Source organism: Pagrus major, chromosome 13 (assembly GCF_040436345.1).
Source record: "Pagrus major chromosome 13, Pma_NU_1.0".
NCBI classification, from domain to species: Eukaryota; Metazoa; Chordata; class Actinopteri; order Spariformes; family Sparidae; genus Pagrus; species Pagrus major.
In genome coordinates, this window is record NC_133227.1 from 27,523,146 (window position 1) to 27,543,670 (window position 20,525).

At 40.7% G+C, this 20,525-nt stretch overlaps 1 protein-coding gene across 1 annotated transcript in view; it reads left to right on the forward strand.

Annotated features, from left to right (window-relative positions):
• Positions 1-1,416: 1,416 nt before the first annotated feature.
• The window catches only part of LOC141006678 (glutamate receptor 1-like), a 57,133-nt gene continuing 38,024 nt past the window's right edge, over positions 1,417-20,525 (forward strand). The window contains exon 1 of the mRNA XM_073478904.1: positions 1,417-1,471. Within this exon, the coding sequence (XP_073335005.1) occupies positions 1,432-1,471 (40 nt within the window). The 5' untranslated portion in view covers positions 1,417-1,431. The remainder of the gene's footprint in view (positions 1,472-20,525) is intronic.

Genomic DNA, 20,525 nt, shown 5'->3' on the forward strand with positions numbered 1-20,525 from the left:
GATACGAAGATTGATAACACTTTCGTGTCTGTACAGTTTATATGAAGCTACCATGAGCAGCTGGCTAGGTTAGCTTAGCATAAAGGCCAAAAAAGTAGGGAAACAGGTAGTCATGAACAAGCCCCCATGAGGAAAGAAGCGGCTGTAAAACGGTGGATGCATTTTTTTGAGCGTCACAACCTCCACGAAATGACTCGTTTCGCTGTAATTACTGGAAAAGGTCCTGGTAGGTGGACCCAGGCTAGCTGTTTCCAGTGTTTATGCTAAGCTAAGCTAATCATCTGCTCTTCATAGCTTCAGTATGTGAGAGTGGTATCAATGTAAACATCTAATTGTTGGGAAATCAGCAAATAAGCCAATTTTCCCTTTTAAAACTATCAGCTTTGCACATTTTTAATGAGGGAGGAAATGCACTCAACACGTTTTGTTAGATCTCAAGGATACACACAATGTGCAATAACTTTTGTTTGTTTCCAAAAAAATAAAAATCCACAGGGTCCCTTTTTAATTTTTCATGACCGTGAAACTAAGAACAACAAGCAGTAACAGCTTCACATTTCCCTGCTAAGCCTGAACTCACGTAGGGCTGTTTATTTTCTTGATGACCCTGTTAATTGGTTTGCCAATAAAATGCCAGAAAACAGTGAAAAATGTCTGCAGTTCAAGGAAATGTATTCAAATCAGTAATTTATTCCGTCCAACAGTCGAAAAAGTCAAAGATGTTCAGTTTACTGTCGTCTAAGACAAAGAAAATATATTTTTTCTTTATTTTTTTATTTTTTGACATTTCAGAGGGAACTGGAACTTATAAATGTTTTTATATTTTGCTTGATAAATGACTAAAACAACCAATCAATTATCAAAATACATGGCAACTGGTATCCATCATTAATATTTTCCATTTGATTTGATTTATGAAATTAAGCGGAGTGTGACATTTCAACCAAGATGTTTTATCCACAGTAGAGAAAATGAAGCCCTAACAGGGTCACCACACCTCACAGAGGATTTATTTATTATTATTATTTTATTCAAATCATTTCAGTATCTTTTTGTGTGACTCTTAAAAAACCCGACGAGGAGAAATGTTCTCCTTCTCTGACGAGTGTCCCTCTGTGCAGATATCCATCCCAACAGGATTTAAAATGTATGCAGAAACAACCTCCAGTCGGTGTAATCCTGAAACATTTTACATTTAAATTCATGTATGCTTTGCTGTAATTTACCCCCAGAAGTGAAGTTTTGGCTGGTGTGAACGGTTGTTTTGATTCTTCTTCCTCTGTGCTTCGGGACAGGTAATGATTCCCACTGTGTGTCTTTGCTTTTTGTCAAACAGGAGGCCTTTTCCCCACCGGCTCCCATGAGTACGAGGTGTTTCGTTTTGCTCTGGCACAACATCAGGATGTCCCAAAACTGGTGCCACAAGTGGACATGGTGGACACGGGGAGCAGCTTCGCCATGACCTACGCCTGTAAGTTCAGACACAAAGGAGTCATGCTATCCGACGTGAGGTTTTTAAGCTTTTCTTTTCAAATGTCAAGGACATAAATGGGATTTTGTCATGGATCCCCAGACCCTCATGTGCCAAGGTTGTAGTCCAAGTTATGACTCTGGGAGGTCAGAATTTGTTAAAGTAAATGAGCCAAATATTCCCTCTGTTACATTCAGATTCGTTGACCTTTCTGGACTCCATGCAGTGATATTTTAATATCAATTCTGAATAATTTGACAATAATGACAAAGTGTTGCTCACAGCGCTGCTGACCCCAAAGAGAATCAACACCAGCTGTGCAGCCGTACTGAGCCTGTGATTTAACAAATGACTCATCGTTTGGTTTTTGTTTATGGCAGATTTATCGTCTGGTTCGGTCTCTGTGGTTCAGGCAGCAGGCACGTTGTAATTGTCTGTTTGATTTGCAGCGGATATTTTGACACTTTACACTCCTTATGTTTCAATTTTATGGTGTGATAATGCTGCGCCTATGCTTTGGTTACGTTAAGGCAAAAAAAAATGTCCCGGCATCGTCTTAAAAACATCCACCTTTGTTGGTCATTGATTGGTCTCGAGCAGCGGTCTTCTTGTTGGCAGCCTCTTGTTGATGTTAATAATCTGAACTATGTTACTCCTGACACATTGACATGAGACGTATACAGTTTGCAGAAACGTACAACGCTAGCATTATTTTATTGCGACTGGATTTTCCTTTCTGTTTTAACCCTTCTGTTTCTACCTTTTCTTCTCATTTTTAAGCAAATGCAAATACTGCACAGCATCAATAGTTATTTTTGTTGCATCAATGGTGAGTGAATGTAAAATGCTGATTCAGTGGGTAGTGAGTGTTTGATTTAGATTTGCTGGTTAGTGAACGTAACACTTTTATCAGGTGCTCTGTTTGTGTAACATTGGACTCTGTGCCGCCGCTCTGACCGTCCTGCAGTTTTGTTAAGGCTGTAGTCATCATCACGGGTCAGTGCATCATTCTTCCATCATCCGGACTTCATTCAGCAGGCTTAGGGTTTAAGAAAAGGAAAACAGAAGTAAATGGAGGCTGCTTTAAAAGAGCATACAGCAGCAGTAAATGGACGTAGACCAGAGGGAGCTCAGCACTAAATGGACTCCGGCTCCAGGGAACGTTCAGCACAGTACAGTTGGTTTGGAGAACAATGTGCTGACCTTGTTTTGTTCTGGCCAAAACGCTGAATTTACCAACCGGCCGTTTTACACCTGAATTTGTATCTGCACATGAAAGGCTGAAGCTAACATCTTAGGAATACTGGGACGCTCCCTCCCCTCAGGACACAAACTCTAGGATGCATGAATTATTTCAGTTACTGTAGCTTCTCATTAAAAATGTTGTATAAGAGCTATTTAAATTGAGCATTTCTGTCAAGTAAATTCCCCTGGAAATTAACCACACAGTCAACAGAAGTCAAACAATCCCATCAGCCTTTACTGTAACGCTCTCCTATTTAGCATTTATAGCTGTAACCCCTCCTGTGAAGCATCTGTAATTGGTGGACAAACAGTTAATGGATGACTCATAACACAGTAACACGAAGCTGTAATCATGTTTACTGGTGTATGATAACGCACACTGATTACTCTCAACTAATAGATTTCTTGCAGAGCTTTCTGCGACATTACTTTTGTCACTAATCCTGGAGAGTCGAGTATTCTTTGATTACAGGCTTCGTACGGGTGCTGGAAATCCTTGAAAGTGCTTGAATTTTATTGCGGTGAAAGTCTTTGCAATCGCTTGAAATTGCAACTGCATTTCATACTTGTTTCATACAGGCTGATCGAGATAATCGAGAGAGAATCTGATGCATCTTATAATTGATTTTTTACCCCCACCTCCGCTACACACGGTAAAGAGGAAATTAGATTTACATAAGTATAAACTAACAAATAGTTTAATAATAATAATCTAATCTAATTTCCTCTTTACTGTACCAATCCATTTATTTCATTAACACTTGTTATTAACATCTCGAAGGCCAACTAAGCCGTCCATCTCTGCACCGACACGCATAGAGAATAACTTGAATATTTCCTTATCTCTGCTTACAACTACATTACTTTCTTATAAACATGTTATATAAATGAAAGTTAAAACCATATTTCATTATTCTTTCCAGAAAACTGTCCCCATAAAAACAAAGTCTTCTCTCGTATTTCCCAACATGACGATTTGTTTCAAATCTCAGGAATTGAATTCTGGTGGATAATTACTCAATCCTTTTTTAAAATAGTTTTATACCCCCCCAACACCTCATTTTCAGTGATTGGTAAGGCCCTGTTCTGCATCTTCAATATCCAAACTACATTTTGCTGAATAAACTGGTTTTAATGACGTTTGGAAATGAGAAATTTGTTAATGATGCTGTCTCGAATTTAGTTTTAGTGCCTAACAGTGCTGCCAAATCCCCAAATGCGCTTCCAGCTCGTGGTAGACCGTCAGCAGGAATTTTTAATCAACAAGTGCAGTAACGAGTGCCATATAATGCTTTATACATGTGTAGAGTCCCATCGAGCAGGTGTTCGCCGCTCATCTGACAGAATCTCTTCCTTTGATTCGATCGAAGCCGAGTCTCTACACTGCAGGGAGTTAAAGTGAGCTCAGGTGAAACATCCTAATCAGAACCGACATCAGAGGTTGATACTCACAGACATACGATATTACTCATTTAACCCCGATTCGCCGCTTTATTAAAGTGAGGAAAGTCTTGCAACCAAAATTTGTTATGTGAGATGTTTTTGGACGAACTAAGAGTATCTGGTCAACAAAGTTAAAAGAAATCATGTAAAAGTTTTGGCATCAAACTTGACTTCTAGCAGAAACGGACATATTTTCAAATTTGCCCGCTGATAGTGTTTCCCTCCGGTAATACTGTTGGTGCCACTGCCGCTAACAGCCTGGTTACTGTCCAAAGCAAAAAACAACCGTAAGAATCCCAGTTCGATCTAGAAACCCTGATCTCGGTGCTGTAAAAAACAAAGTGAAACAGCCGGTTGTATTGACGAGTAGGCAGTTACTTGTTACTTGCTTATCTAGTAGGAACAATGCCAATTTTGAAGCGTCTTAAGTCCCGAAGGTCAAAGGACATGCTTATCTTCCTATATCTTCACATAGCGTCCTTTGTGCTGTAATTTGTCCTTCATTTTTCTGCCAAAAATCGAGCTCAGTGGCAGATGGATTATCATAGTGAAAGTCAGGTTTATAGGGAACCAACCTGGTGTCATTTTTCTACAGCTATTACAATTATTTAATGTGTCAAAATGGGCAAAAATTAAATGTAATATTCATTCACTGTAGTAATATATTACTGAAATATTGTTTATAACGCAATATATTACTCCTTTACTGCTAAAATAAATATATTACTGTAACGTGTTACAAAAGTAATGTCATGTTACTACAGATAACCAAACACTGGATAAGAAAGTGCCTTTCAACTTTTTTTGGGGATGGTGAAACGAGGGCTGTTCAGTTGGTTGCAGTCTGCAAAGTCACCGCCAGATGTCGTTAAATTCGTCATTCTGGTCTTTCAATCTGTTCATCACTTTAAAATTGCAGCTGGATAGCTTGTTTACCTTCCTTTACCCTGCAGATCAATAAAGTCTCATCTCAGCCCGTAATAATACATCAATAATAACATTTTGTATTATTAATCTTAATCCACAAAGAAACTAGAAACTCAAATGTTCAAATACAGTGGAAAGGATCATATTTCCTTCTGAGACGTAGCAGAGTACAAGTATATAATTACTGAAGTCAAGTACAAGTAAGTAAGTAATGTCCGACACTGTAAAATAGTCTCCCAGTTGTAGTAAACCAGGATGATCCTTTGAACAGGAGGTCTGTTCTGATGCTGCTCCGCGCTGCAGGTTATTTTTTTCAACCAGACGTGAACAGAGTCTGAATGATGGAGCTGCTGCACCTGAGCTGATCCCACCTGCCCTCTGGATACTACTGACAACCCTCTCTCTCTCTCTCTCTCTCTGTCTGTCTCTCTGTCTGTCTGTCTGTCTGTCTCTCTCTGTCTGTCTGTCTGTCTGTCTCTCTCTCTGTCTGTCTGTCTGTCTGTCTTCCCCTGTGAAGCGACTCTCTCCCTCCATTTCTCTTCCTCACGAAGCTGAACAGTCGTGAGTTGTTTGATCAGTGTTACGATTTAAATGGAGACGGACCCACAAGATATACCCTGGGCTTGTATGTGTGGTCCACATTAAGATATCAGCCTGATGCCGAAGTAATTTTCCTTCGACCGCTGTCTTTATAACCATGGAAACGGTTGTTGAATATTTATCTCGTGCCAGATTTCAGTCACGTTTCCAACCAAACTGAATTTCCACATTTGCCATTCCTGTTGTGTGAATATTACCTCATGATTTATTTACTAAGTCTGCTTCTGTTTTGTTTTTTGATTCATCTGAAGTTCCACTTCAACCAAAGTTAAAAGCTTTTCAGCAATTTCTTTGACTTTTATTTTTCATTTCTGATCTTATGGTTTGCTTGCTCTTTGTACCGTGTTCATTCTCAACCAACAATCACATTGAGTTGCGTAAAATGGGACTGCTAATGCAACGGTGTCGAGTCCGCTCTAATGCATAGACTAGGTGTTTTCTGTTGAAGTGCTGCAGCATTGACGAAGCGCTGTTGTGGTAGGCTAAATCTGTTTTACAAAATACACATTGTACTGTGTTTTCTATTCGTTTCGACTTGTATTGATCCCGCACTTTGGGCAATTTCTGTCATTTTCTCTTGGCTGTCTATTGTTGTTGCCCCCTTCGCTATTTTCTTCCTTCTCTTCCTCCATTATCTTGCAGTCTGCACCTGGTCTCACGTTCACATTGCAGCGTGTCAACAGCGGAAGCAAACGCGTTGTGCAACAGAAATCAGAAAAATGTGCAAAACAAAGTGCGCTGCATGGTTATCCTGGATTAAACAAAGCCTCGAGGTAAATAATCTGCCTCAGTGCTTATTAGAAATCAGTTTACCAAAAATATAAACGGCAATAGACTTCAAGCATATGCATACAAAACATCCATCCATGATTAGTAATGTGTAGCTGTAAAAAAATATTATAGTATTAGTATAGGGAAGGAAAAAACGCTATTAAACATCTCTAATGTGTGCCTTCCTCTTTCTCCACCTCCCTCTCTCTCTTCTTTCCTGTCTCTTACTATGACTCTCCCTCTCTCCCCCCTCTCTCTCTCTCTCTGTCTGTTGTTTTCTCCCCAGTCTGTTGTTGTGTGAAATGTAAAACAGACTGAGCTCTGCCTCCTGTGAGACAAACTCTACAGTCGGAGCAGAGCAGCATGGCTGCGTCTGAGGTGGGAAAAACAAATATTTCTCTGAGAGCAGAGACTCAGTCCTCAGAGCTGCTGCATCTGACACTTTCACACAAACAGCTCAGACTGAGCTCACAGTCACTTTTATCAAGTATTAGTCTCATTGACGGCGAGGTGCAGGACTGACAGCTGGTCTAACGTAACAAAACAGCTACAATCAGGACATGTAGAGTGTTAAAACGGTGCACTGTGTGGACTTCTAGGGAGGTTTTTATATTAAAGGAATAGTTTGACATTTTGGGGAAAGCTCTTATTTGCTTTCTTGCAGAGAATTGAACAAGAAGTTTCTCACCACGCTGGTGTTTGATGGCAAATACTGCAAATATATGAAGCTACAACTAGTAGCAAGTTATGGAAACAGGGAGATAAAAATTAGCCTGGTTGTGTCCAAAGGTAGGAAAAGACACTACAAGCACGAGGGTTATGTGTCAAGCAATCAGCAACGACTAAAGTCAAAAGATTGATTTCTTGTTTTAGACTGGAGGCTGCTGACTCTCACTCCTGATAAATTACATTAGAAGCTAGTGTTAAACTTTACATTTTGTGTTGGCCTTGCTACCGAACCGTATCCTACATTTGGTGCATTATATGAAGACATAATATTTCCAGAAAATGTTGATAACTTTTGTTTTAGCAAGATACAATTACATTTAACAACAAAGTCTGTAAACTTATCAGGTTTACATGTAGCCTGGGTGTATGAACAGCACAAAGACAATCGTCATACATTCATAGCCACAGATTGATACATGACCTCATGCTATGCATCCTGCAAACAGCTGTTTTAAAAAAAGAAAACAAGATTAAAAACATGTTGCGTTGTTCTTTTACTCGCTTCCAAAACAAGTGCATGAGCCAGCCAGATCAAAATCTTTAAGAAGCCATGTGGTAGTGCTTACAGTGCTTCTGTCCGCAGGGGCCACCGCAATCAACAAAGCTAATGAATGAAAGTTCCTTGTAGCTGCTGTAATATCTTTTCATAACTGAGATTCTCCTGAAGCTCCGACATCTGAAGCTGAAGTCACGACAGTTCAGTGTGTCGCAGTAATCTTATCAGACGTTTCTGTAGCCCGCAGGAAACTTCTGCTGCTCACAGCTGTCTTCTTCTTTACCTCCTGTGAAATAAATCAAATTCTCATATTCTTATCTGATTCTCCTGAACCCTCCGCGGGAGACACGGGGAGCAACAACAGAGATCAATCTGAGAGAAATGATCTAAAGGTAAAAAAAAAAAGAAGAAAGGTAATCTTGTTTGTCAGGTTTGTCTGGAAAAACCTGAACTGCCAGACAAAAGTCCAGAACAGTTCTGGAGTCAAAACAGGAATTTTAAATAAACGTTCTGTCATTTTTTTCCGGATGTTACAGGCCCTTCGTGTGTTAAAACTCAAAATTAAACATTGCTTCTGGACAGTGGACAGTGGGCTCGATGATGTCATTGTTCAGTAAAGATAAAGTGGTAGTGCACGGTCTACAGTAGAGACAGTAGGGTGCATCTGTGCAGGGGGATGGTGGGAGAGCAGCCGAGCACCACGAGGGAGATCTGAACACATGGATCATGTGAATGAAATCAACTGTGAGCTCGATGTAAAAAACCTGCAGCTGCATCCTCGACACTGTGACAACAACAACAACAACATCTGCTGTTACTGTACAGAGAAAACATGCTCATTAAGCATTTAAACATCAGCCGATACAATAATTTCATTTGCAACGAAGTAATGGTGTTTGCAGTCCAATGTGATCCCAGTAATGTATGAACAGTTATTTACATTTATTTCAGAAAGCACAGCACATACAAATACTTACGAGACTTACACATACTAGATAGGTAACAGGAAATTAAAAAAAATTCTCCACGGAGCAGAGCGGAGAGCCACTTTTAGGATGCTGCTGAAACGCGGCAGAAACGGGCCCAGTGAAATCCCTTTATTAGTTGTGATGGACCGACCGACAGACAGACTTTGACAGTTGTCGGACAGTGAGGCAGCAGAAAATGAAAAATAATACATCTTCTGTTTTTGGTATAGTTTCAGAGGTGACTGTTCGACCTCACATCGCTTCCTGTTCAGAACAAAATATGAAAGTACATTAAATTCAAATCAAAAACTGAGTGCGAAATAGTGCACAGTCAACATCGGCACTCAACGACAGAAGTACTCAGGAGACTTCCTGCTCTTGTTATGGCTATTTGTGTCGCACAGTCATCTTCGTTATGTAGTATGACACACACTCACACACACACACAGTACAGAGCCTGTCTCATCATCGTCATCATCATCATCATCATCAGACAGACAGAGATACAGACACACACACAGTCAGTCGGTGACTAACCTGCGATGTGTCTCCGATCTGTCACTGTTTGTGTTTTCGTTGGAGGACTGAACCCTCTGAGGATTTCTGTCTCTCCTGTCTGGACAGTTTGAAATATCTTTTTTCTTTATTTCCTCAGTTTCCCATATTTACCAACTGCTCTACTTTGCTTAGGTCTTCACATTTGTTCCAAAGATTATTCTCATTTGCATATTTCATGCTTTTGATATTGCCTTTCTGTGTTTTTTTTTCTTTAACTCAGTGTTTTCTCTTGCTAATATTTTGCAGACCATGCACACAGGCTGTTTTTTTCTCTCTCCGTTGTGCTTATTAAGCGCCAGTATTGTTTATTATCTAACACTTTCAGTTTGTCTTTTCCTATCCTTCAGTGAGACCGGAGTGTTTTGGAGCTGAGACTTAGAGACGTTTCGAGCTCAGTTCAGACAGAAACGCATCAATTATTGAGAGTCTGTCCTCACCAGGCAAACAACCACATTAGTTGTTTGTTCAAACTTTAAACACTCAAAATGTGTTTTCCTGAGGAGCGCCTTCCTGTGGTTAAATGTTGAGTTGTAACTCGAGGAGGTCGGGTTGGTTGTCATGTGTATAAAGCGAGCAACTTCGACAGTGGAGACTGCTGATGTCATCCCACCGCCTTCAATCAGTCAACAATAGTTTCATTTTATAAAGATGATATTTCTTTAGTCGCAGAGTTGGCAGCCGTGTTGGTGTCGGTGAAGTATGTTGAGCGAGACGATGTAGTTCACTGAGGGGTTTTAACACAAAACTAGATGACAGAGACTTTATTCACTAGAAAATGATCTTTTTAATTGACAAACATCATAAGTGTAGTTCATGACACAATTCAAATATAAATAAGGTCCCCCGTGGGGTCCACCGGACAGGGCGTGACTTCGGCTCTCTATAGTGGCATCAATCTTGACTCTCACCAAGAAATAGTGTCAAACTATTCCTTCAAAGGTCCCACATTGTAGAAAGTTATATTTCCATGTGTGTAATGACTTTAAAGCAGGTTCAGGTGCTATATAAATACTGTGAAAGAATCAAAATGCTTGATTAATGTCAAACGCACAGCTCGTATTCAGAAACTGCTCATTTAAGGATTTCTGTAAGATTGTGATGTCACAGCTATAACGTCACCGCCCTCAGCACAGCCGTGGTTGTAAAAACGCTGGCAGAGTTGATGCGGGAATGACGTGTGCGGTGCCTGCTCAGGCCTGTGAGAGCTGACCAATCAGAGCAGACTGGGCTTTTCAGGAGGGGTTCTTAAAGAGACAGGAGCTAAAAAAAAAACGGCGTTCAGCCAGAGAGGTCCTGCAACACTGGATGATATAAGACAAAATATGTGTTTTGTACGTATCGACGAAGTAAAAGAATTAACCTGCAAATCAGCATGAATAGGGAACCTTCAATCAGCTGACTCTAGAGGTTGAGAAAAACTATAAGGACAGAGGTCATGACCTTTAAGAGGCACTGTAGACCACCAGAGGAGAGGAGGTGAGAGAGAGAGAGACGTCTGGATCTAAATGAATGTGTTGCTGCAACAATGAACGCATCTTGTTATGAAGGAATCCAAATGGCGCGAGGCACTTTGGCAAAACAACATGATGTAGCATTCACGCCAGCAAATCAGTTTGAATTGAATGGAGGTGGGCTGAATAGGAGTGAAATGAATTGAATCTGGAGAGACAGGGAGGTAGAGCGAGCATCTCAGTCCAATAGACCATGTAACTGGGTTTTGAATGGATCTCTAACCTGAGTGTGACCCCGTGTTAACACAGACTCGAGCTCTGCTGATGGCTTCATGAACTCGCACCCTGCTGCACATTAAAAATCCTGGATGCGACCATTTCATGAGAAAATATTGCTTTTTTTTTCGCCCAGTCTAAAGTAATAGGTTTGGGCTGAGCAGCAGAAAATCCATCCGTCAGCAGAGATGAATGAAATGGAGGAAAAGTCCTCAGAGTACAGAAAATGAAAGTTTCTCTTTTTTTTTTCGGGTTCAGGTAATTTTTCGGGCTGTTGCAGCGTTCACCTGCAGGATTGTAGAGTTAAACAAGGTTGTCTCGACACAGAGTTAACTAGAGGGAGAGGTCATACTGGGTTTTCCGGCTCCAAACAGACAGAACTCATTTTGGTTTAACTGCAAATCGTGATGGATATCCATTACTGTAAATGAGATACAGTAGTTTTGTATCATCTGGCTTCATGGACAACACATGCTATTACACTGAATACTTATTCTTTGCCTCTGGACTTCTACAGTTTGGACTACAATACCCACTCTTGCCTCATCAAACTGTGCCGTTTGGTAGTGAACGACCTCTGGTGAACTTTCAGTCTAATTTAAAGTATGTATAAGGAAATAGATCAGTGCTTCTCAGACTCCAGACGGCAAGTCATTCCTGGCCCAGCTCACATCTCCAGTTATGATACGTTATGAAGTGTAAGGGTTTTTATTTTGAAATGAAATGAATTGTCAGTGTTGTTGAATAAACAGTGTAGCTGGAGATCTTTTAGAGCGATCCCGTGCACGGTTGAGTGTGTTTTAACGTGACTTATTTCCATGTCGTTGTCATTGTTGCAGCTGGAGAGAGTGAGCGAGCGAGCGTTGTGTGTTGTTCTCGTACACAGTCTCAACAACTAGTTTAAATATAGTAATAAGATTATAGAAGTCCTGTAAGTACCAAGTGTTTATTTCCCGTTTGGCGAGTAAGTCTGGGAGGCTGGCAAGTAATTTTTTATATCGAAATAGTCATGTAATAAAAAATCTATGCCTCGAGTCTCTGTCGCTCTGAGGTGTCAATTATCTCCATAGATTTGTCTTTGCTTCTCTGCTGGTGGGAGTTTGACACACATTGGGACTTCATGGTGCATTTAAGTGCACGTCATGAACTCATGAACTTCCTGGAGTAAAAAGTTTGAGAACCCCTGATAAGAGGTATGACAAGACAAATACTGATTATTTCATAAACCAGCACAGACGGGCTAACGTTCAAAATTTAGAAATCCCCCTCCTCTGCATCGTCAACCGTTTAAGTTTGCAAATTAAATATAAACTCCATCCACTAAAAAAGCAGTCACATGAGAGGCAGCTAACTAACATTTTAACTCGCTGCCCTCCCTGGGGTTCAGATGGAGGGGGAGGAGGAGGAAGAGAGGGGAGGGAGGGAGGGAGACGGGGAGACAGAGGGGAAATTAAATGGTTTTTTTCTTCTGTTTTGCTGCCAGGGCTTCCCTTATCAGGAGGCTACAGATTGAGACGACAGAAGGATAGGACAAGGCTGCCCCGCTCACCGTAGTTTGTATTATTTATTGTTTATTGGTGTAGAAAATAAAAAAAATAAAATAAAGAATACATCACGTCGGAGACATTTAGGCAGGAAGCCCCGATGGAGAGAGGGAAACGGAGAGAGAGAAGTGATTTGGTTTGCTGGTGACATTTTGCCCTTGAGGACTCACTTGTAGTTACACGCTCAGTTGAATGCCTCAAATGTGAAATGAGGATAAAGTGCAGCGTTAAAAAAAAAAGAGCGTTGCTTTGTATCGCCTGGGAAGACGTTTATCTCCAACAACACAATTTGGCAAATAATGACATAAAGCAAGAGCCGGTGTTCAGATAGGAGGGCTAGCAGCAGAGACAAAGGGATTATCTTTAATTAATCATCTCGAGCCTTAGTTTCATGTCGAAACAAAACAGAGCCGAGATCAGATGGCACGGAGTCACAGCCACAGGAGAGAGGGAGTTTATTCAGAGAAAACTGAAGGTAGTGAAAGAAAAGCGAGGAAACACACACTGCGTGGTTTGTTTCTTTTAACAACTGATTTTATTTTATGTCCACTGAGAAACTATTTGGGACAGATTTTGTTTTTTTTGACGTTTAAAACACATGAAACAAATGTTAATTGGTGGATTCCAGCAGTTGTTTGGCTTCTTCCTGTAGGGAAACTCCTCAGTGAGCTCAGAGGTCAACCCTGGAGGCGGCAGGATTTTAATGTCTTGCTCATGGACACTTCAGCAGGTCAGATACAGACCTCGAGCTCAGGATATCCAGTTCCATTACAGTCTCTTTAATCGACGTTTACACAGAATCAAACGAAATCAGTGAACTCAACTGGCTGCGGATGTCAGTTTAACGCCATAAAGACGTTGGACAGACATTAAAGTGCAGTTGGAAATGAAAATCAGGTTGATGTCAAAACCCAACGTTGGAAAGACGTTGAATTCGGAAAAGAAAGATCTTCACTGACTGATTTTTTTTTAATGCTTAAACACACTTAATCTACAAACTCTTTGTTTTCATGACCGAATAAACTGAACAAACAAACTGACCTTAAAGAACAACACCGTTTCGTACCGTATTACACGTAATATATAGGCAAGTCTGTGAACAAGTACGTTCAACATACATGTGTGGTTCAACAGCAAGTATATCTCCGTCTGTAAAGGTCCAATTTGTATGAAAGTTGATTCTGAGTCTCATTCCTAGTTTGTCAAACACTGACGCTCTGGGATGGCGGCCGACCTGACCTACAACCATCGTCATCATTTAACGAGTTGGGAATTTTAACAGATTGAACCCGAAAACCAACCAAATATCAATGTGATGCTGTGTAAAGCATAAATAAAACAGAATGTGATAATTTGCTAATCTATACTCGCCATGCTGAGTATACGCAATACTCAAAACTGAGTCGAGCCGACCTAGCACGTGTATGGAAAATCCCCAATTGTTGAGGCTGCACCAAGTATCCTTTATACTTCAGCTAATGTGTCAGCACCCGATGACGCTCGTTTGTTACGGGTGAAGACCGGTTGTCCTCTCTGCTCCGCTCAGCTGCTGCTTCGGTTCAGAAAGCTGCTAAACTCTGAGCAGGGTTTCTTCTACTGCTAAGTAACAGCGTTTGGCTTTGCGGGAATTCGTTCCAGAAGTCGTGTTTGGTACGGTTTGGATGGAGAGTGGTTTGTGTAGCTCGGCTGATTTGTTGCCTCAGGAGTGAATTGTGGGTAAATCTCTGCGGACGACTGAAATGTAAATGTAGACATGAAGGCAACTGAGACGAGAGTCAGACTTTAAAGAGAGAGATGAGGATTTGAACCTGCGTCTGTTGAGGGGAAAACACTTGTAGGGGAGCCTCCATTTCTCCCTCTGTGTGTGTGTGTGTGTGTGTGTGTCAGAGCTGCATGCTCAGCAGGAGATTATTGCATTGATGCCTTCGAGGCAGCAGCAGCCTAAATGACTTTAGACTGTGTGTGTGTGTGTGTGCGCGTCAGTATTGTATGTGTTTGTGTGTGAATCAGCAAGTGTGTGTATGAATGGTGTATCACCCTGAGGAAGGCAGCCATTTAATCTATTATTCAACATTGCTACTAAACACATTAATTAGAGCCCGAGGTTGAGGCTAGTGCACAGCGGTTACAATAAAAACCTCGTCTCCTCTTTTTATTTGAGATGAAGGTCCAGTTGTCGACACCTCGGACCTGTAAACCACAAAACCACCCTGTGAGTCGAGGCTTTCTAAAGACATCCAGCGTGGAAAAAGAAAAACTGAGCAGTTTGTGTGCTTGTAAAAGATCCATCCTGAGTGATTTTATGTTTGTAACACCTACATTGTTTTGTTGAGCTGCCTGATTTTTGGTAAAATACGATATTTGGTCAAACCATAAAATAAAATAGAAAATAAAATAACCTAAACGTGCAGCTTCTGTCCGACCTCCACAGTCCACACGATCATCGAAATCATGACTGATTTCATTGTACTATGTATACTATGTATGTATAATTTAGTAAAAAACAAGAGGTTGGAGGACGGCAGGTCACATCTGTAGATCTCATCTCGGTCTTTAGTGGTTTATGGTTGGTTAATTGTCTGCTGCTGCTAATAATGCGATCAAATCGTAAAGATTTGATGGAAATAAATAAAAATGAAAAAGATTTCGTGGAGCTGAGACTAGTAGGTGTTTTTTTTTTTCCCCCAAGGTGTCAGTTTGTTGTCGGAGCAGCTAATTGCAGAACAGACCTTTATTTCAATGCTATTCAATGACTTTACTTTCAACACATGACATATGCTAAAGGATTTCGTATTGAAAACAGCAAGAGAACAAGTTAGCTGTTAGCTGTTAGCAGCTGAAGGGCAGCGTAGTCTCGTTGTGTGTTCGGCTGAGGGAGCTAACAGCTAAAATGCTTACAGAATGAACAGAGCTGACAACTAGCGGAGCTAATGGAGCTCAACACACAGCAGGAGGCGAGTTGCAGTCCCCTCAGTGAGAAAAATATTTAAGGAAGCAGAGACTTGGTCGACTTCTTATATATATATATCATTTATTTAACCGGGTAAAAGCTTCTTTGAGAGTAAAATCTCTTTCTCAAGAGTGAACTGGCCGAGACAGCAGCGCAGCAATCCTCTAAATCAATGTCAGGGGAGTAAAAACACAAAGACCGAGAGTACTATTCCCACCATATTTAAAATTGACCTAAATTCCCCCGTGACAATCGATCCACGACTTCACCATGTATTGTCTGTTCTCCAATGTATTGTCTGTGACCTTTGACTTTTCTGTTTCTGGCTGCTTGTAGTGTCAGCTATCACAGACTTCAGCCTGAATCAACGGCTGCACTCACGTGTAAGTCACTTCAGACAAAACAAACAGCCGATATAAATGTCACAATCCAGTGTTTGTTGCCGGGATGACGGCTCATTCTGTTTCCGACCCCGACTGCGTGTCATTCTGGGAAAGCGACAGCGAAAAGTGTCCGTGATGGGAATGCAGAACGACGGAGTGAAACAATGACCTGATCGCTGGATGTGTGTCTCCGGGCCGTCCTGTCTTGTCTTTTCAGCAGAGGAGCGTAAGCAGTCGAGCCGTGGGTCATCGTGAATGGAGCCAGTGGAGGATGATGATGGCGAACGCCTCTGGTTATAAGACGTCCTCACAATTACCCACCAATACCCCTCAGCTGAACAATCTTCCTTTTTGATTATTATTTGTCAAAGACAGATGTGCTGTATGGATGGATGGACGAATGTTGTCAGGAGGATGAACAGCTCTGTGGGTAGACTCGGTCTCAGCTGTGGGCCCCGTGGCGCTTGGCGTCGTCTCTGGGCTGTGTTTAAATAAAGCTCTGTCTAAAAGCCTCAGGTGGGGAGGAGCGAGATGTGTGACTAGAGGACCCTCAGTGGTTACGAGGCGAGGTCGGATCTGTCTGTACGATGGTATGATGAGTGTCCTTGTTGAACATTTGTCTCCACTGATATTGATATTAAACATCAGTGATGACAACAGAAGGTGTGAGGATTTTCTCATCATTGATCTCATGACAAAAAAATAGGATTATTTCATGGTTTCAGGCATTAATAAAATGTAGCAGGTACTGTACCTCCCTCAGGGAACAGAAAACATTTGATTTATTTTATTGTATTGTTGTATTATTGTTCGAAATTATTGTTGGCTGAGACTAAAAGCTAATACCTGACTGCCTACTACATGTTCAGCTGGGCTGTTCTGGAGCTTTCCACCACGTCTTCCTCAGCGAATCAGTCTCCTAGTTGTAACGCAATTTGGCTGTCCGAATTTTCATTTTTAACTTGTCAACTTTTAAGCAAACATAGACGATAAGTTCTTAACATTGTCAGACAAAAATGGAAATTAGAAGTCCCGGATCTGCACCTCAGTGACAACCGGCAAACTTAACAGGAAGATTTAATTAAAAAGCTCCAGAACGGCTCCTCAGTAGACTTTGAGGTAAGCTCATTTTAATCCGCTGTCCTCGGCAGGTCAGATTAAAATTGCAAAATGCGATTGCAATCAGTTGCGGTTAAAGAACTCAAACTCCTGTGCTTGTGGGAGCATATCAGCGTTTTGGGAAGACCTCTTGTTAACAGAGTCGAACAGAATATTGATTTATTTCAGTTTTTGTTTTGTTGTCCAGGATGTTTTTAGGCGAGTTTAGTCGCACAAAGACTGGAAGCAGAGAGAATCTGTTCGTGTAGTTCCACCTAAAGTGAATTAAAGACACTCACCAACAGACGAGCCTTTTTCCAAACCTCTTAATGACCTTAATTTTAGATTTGTTCCTACTGTTGTTGAAACAACCACAACTTTGAAAGACTGGGGTCATCATCAGTCTGTGCAGGAGGCAGGATAACAACAGAATAATAGACAAGCAAATGGGGATAGCATGGATGAGACGGTTGCAGCTGTGCAGGTTGTCGTTTTTTAATCAGTACGACATCAAAAGTATATGTGATGAGAATAGTGAAGTACCATATATTTTAAAAAAAGTATAGAATGAGTAAAAACTGCGTGATAATGATCAAGTAACAAGAATAAGATATATGAGAAAAGTACTCACAGAGCTCATTGATTACAGAAGAACAGCAGTTCATGTATTTATAACATCAATTAGACTCGACTTTATCTCAAAGGTTGCACATCTTGACTGCCATCCTGTTGTTGACCTAAACACAAATAACTACAAAGATTCCCAAGGCTCACAACATCTGTCGCCTCTCTGCTGCCTGACCCTCTTTGATGAAGGAGCGATCTGTCGTCCCAGTGGGACAGCAGCGCTAATGCTAAGAGACAGATACCTCGTTAGCATGATAGCATTTGCCCGAAGGCAAACGTCTATTGTTAGCATGATAGCATCGCCCCAGAGGGAATGGTTATTTCCAGTGTTAGCTTTGCTCTGAGGGGCCAGGCTTGTTGTTAGCATGTTAGCGCTGGCCGACGGGGATGTGAGGCTGCACCAAGGACACGCACACACACACACACACACATGCAGACACAGAATAGATGCACGTACTGTGTGTGGCTGATCTAATCCTGATTTATTGATTTGTGATCTGTTGTTCATTTAATTTAATCAGGTTTAGATGGACAGAAACAAAGACAAGCTGGGTTTAATGGTTCAAAAGTAACTTGATTGAATGAAACTTTGTTTGGCTGCAAACATTTACTTAATTTCATTTTTTCCTTGCTTTATTTGTATTTTTGTAAAATGTATTTGAAACCCCTCGATTTAAAGACATTACGACGTTAATTGTGGCACCAACATTGGGATAAACGTAATGCTTTTCAGAGAATATCTTAAAAAAAAACAAAAAACAACAGTGATTGAAAGTAACTCAGTACATTTACTCAAGTATTTCCCTTCTTTGATACTTCACTCCACTACAATTCAAAAACCGTAAGAATCCCAGTTTGACCTAGAAACACTGATCTCAGTGCTGTGAAAAGGTAAAACACCTGGTAGTATTGATAAGTAAGCAGGTTTTGTTACTGACTGGTCTTGTAGAAAGAATACCGCTTTTGAAGCATCTCAAGTCCCGGTGGTACGAGGAAACACGTACAAACGGGGGAACAGACTTTTTCAAAATATATACAGATTTTTTTAGGTATGTCGTCCTTTAAGTGGCTAAAATACATCTTGCTGTAGGTGCCGTTAAGCAGTACAACGCTCTGCTTCCCTGTCGGTGGTACGAATTGCTTCTCCACACGGGGGGAGAGCCGACGGTCATCTCCTGCAGGTAATACACTGACTAGGGATAAGTACCTCACTCAACCCCACATCAAAAGACCCCAACTATCCCTTTAAGTACAAGATCTGAGTACTTCTTCCACCTTTAAAACTGATGAGAAAAAAAAGAAATATGAAGGTTGGTTGATGTTCAGACCATAATAATTAAGAGGACCATGCAGCCGTCAAGAGGAGTATGTTTTGAGGTGTTTGTGTGATTGACAGGCGTCCCGACCTATCATACTTAGCTGTGCTGGCGTATTTCTCCTCCACTCATGTTTCACTTGTTTTTGTCCAAAGGAGGACGTTGCAGGTGATGACACAGATAGTATGGACATATTTTTATACAGCGTAAATTGGATTGTACCCACAAGACCATAAAATAAGATGATGATTCACTGAACCACTGTGGCGCCTCAGCAGAGAGTATTATTTTGTCTTAAGACTTAATCCCTGGCTGTGAAGGAGCCCTGCAAGAGTAATTTGATTATAGCCATTGTGTGTTTGGGGATTTACCATGTGGAGGCCTTTTGTGTAAAACAGGAAACTTTATCGGCTACACAGCAGCAGATAAGTCAGCAGCAGAAATTATGTCCGTCTACCATGAAGATAAGAGCACTTTATCATCTGTTAGCTTATTACCAATTGGAGATTTTGCTTTTCTGTGTTGCGTGCAGATTAAAAAAAAACAGACAAAAGCAGATAAAACAATAAATGTGCATGACAAATGACAGTGTGTATGTTGTCTTAAAAAGAGATGGTGAGGAGTTAATTAAAAATGGAAAAGATAAACAGCCTAAAAATGTGACAAAATGAAGGACACACCGCGGTTTGGAGTAAAGCTTGAATGTTATTGTCTGGCCGGGGCAAATATATTCAAAAACCATTCATACCAACTGTAATTAATAAAATGAACAAGCCATTAGGGAATTAGTATTCTCACAATAGAATATATTTGCATTTTACAAACAAACTTTTCCTTTCTCTATCCGCAAACACATGCTTCCCTTTTTGCCTCTTGTATGTTTTTCTCTGTTTGTACCTGTATGAAGCACATCAGAGACAAATTACATCTCTTTGTGACGGACAAGAAGTTTGTGACGTTCAGTGCGATCGCATAAAAAAAACAAGTATATGAACTATATTTTACTTTTGGTTTGTCTGGTGACCTGGATTTTAGGGTGAAAAAGGGAATTGGAGCTTGAAAACAAGACAGACAAGAAGACAAGTTAGATTGTTGGAAAGAGGAAGATGTAAAAGAAAAGGACAGAAGGTGAAAGAGGATGGAGGGATGCATCCTGACAGAGAAGGACGGATGAGGAGGTAGAGAGGGTATGATAGAGGTGTATTATGCTCTGTGGATGTTGCAGTGAAAACACAACAAGGAGTTACTTCGCCGCATAAATACCAGGATTATACAAATACAGGATTCAACTATAGACTTAAGAGTTAAAGGTATAATATGTAAGATACTGTATTAAAACTTCCAGACCTTTGTGAAACATTTTTGTTGAGTTGTGTGCTTAATTATCCCAAATGTTTCCAACAACGTTCAAACGCAGAGAAATCCGCAAGTTTATTCAAGCTAACGTTGCTTTTCGTTTGTTCGCCTATTGCTAGAAACTCGCAGGAGAGAGTGAGGAAGAAAGTCCGTGAATGAGATCAAATTTAACGTTTATAAAACTAAACATATATGTGTTTATATATATATGAACATATATGATGTTTTTGCTCTGTTTTACCTTTTTATTTCAATATTTACTGAGGCTTTGACAGTTTCTTTGACAAAACAAGACATAAGCAGACTTCACCGTGGC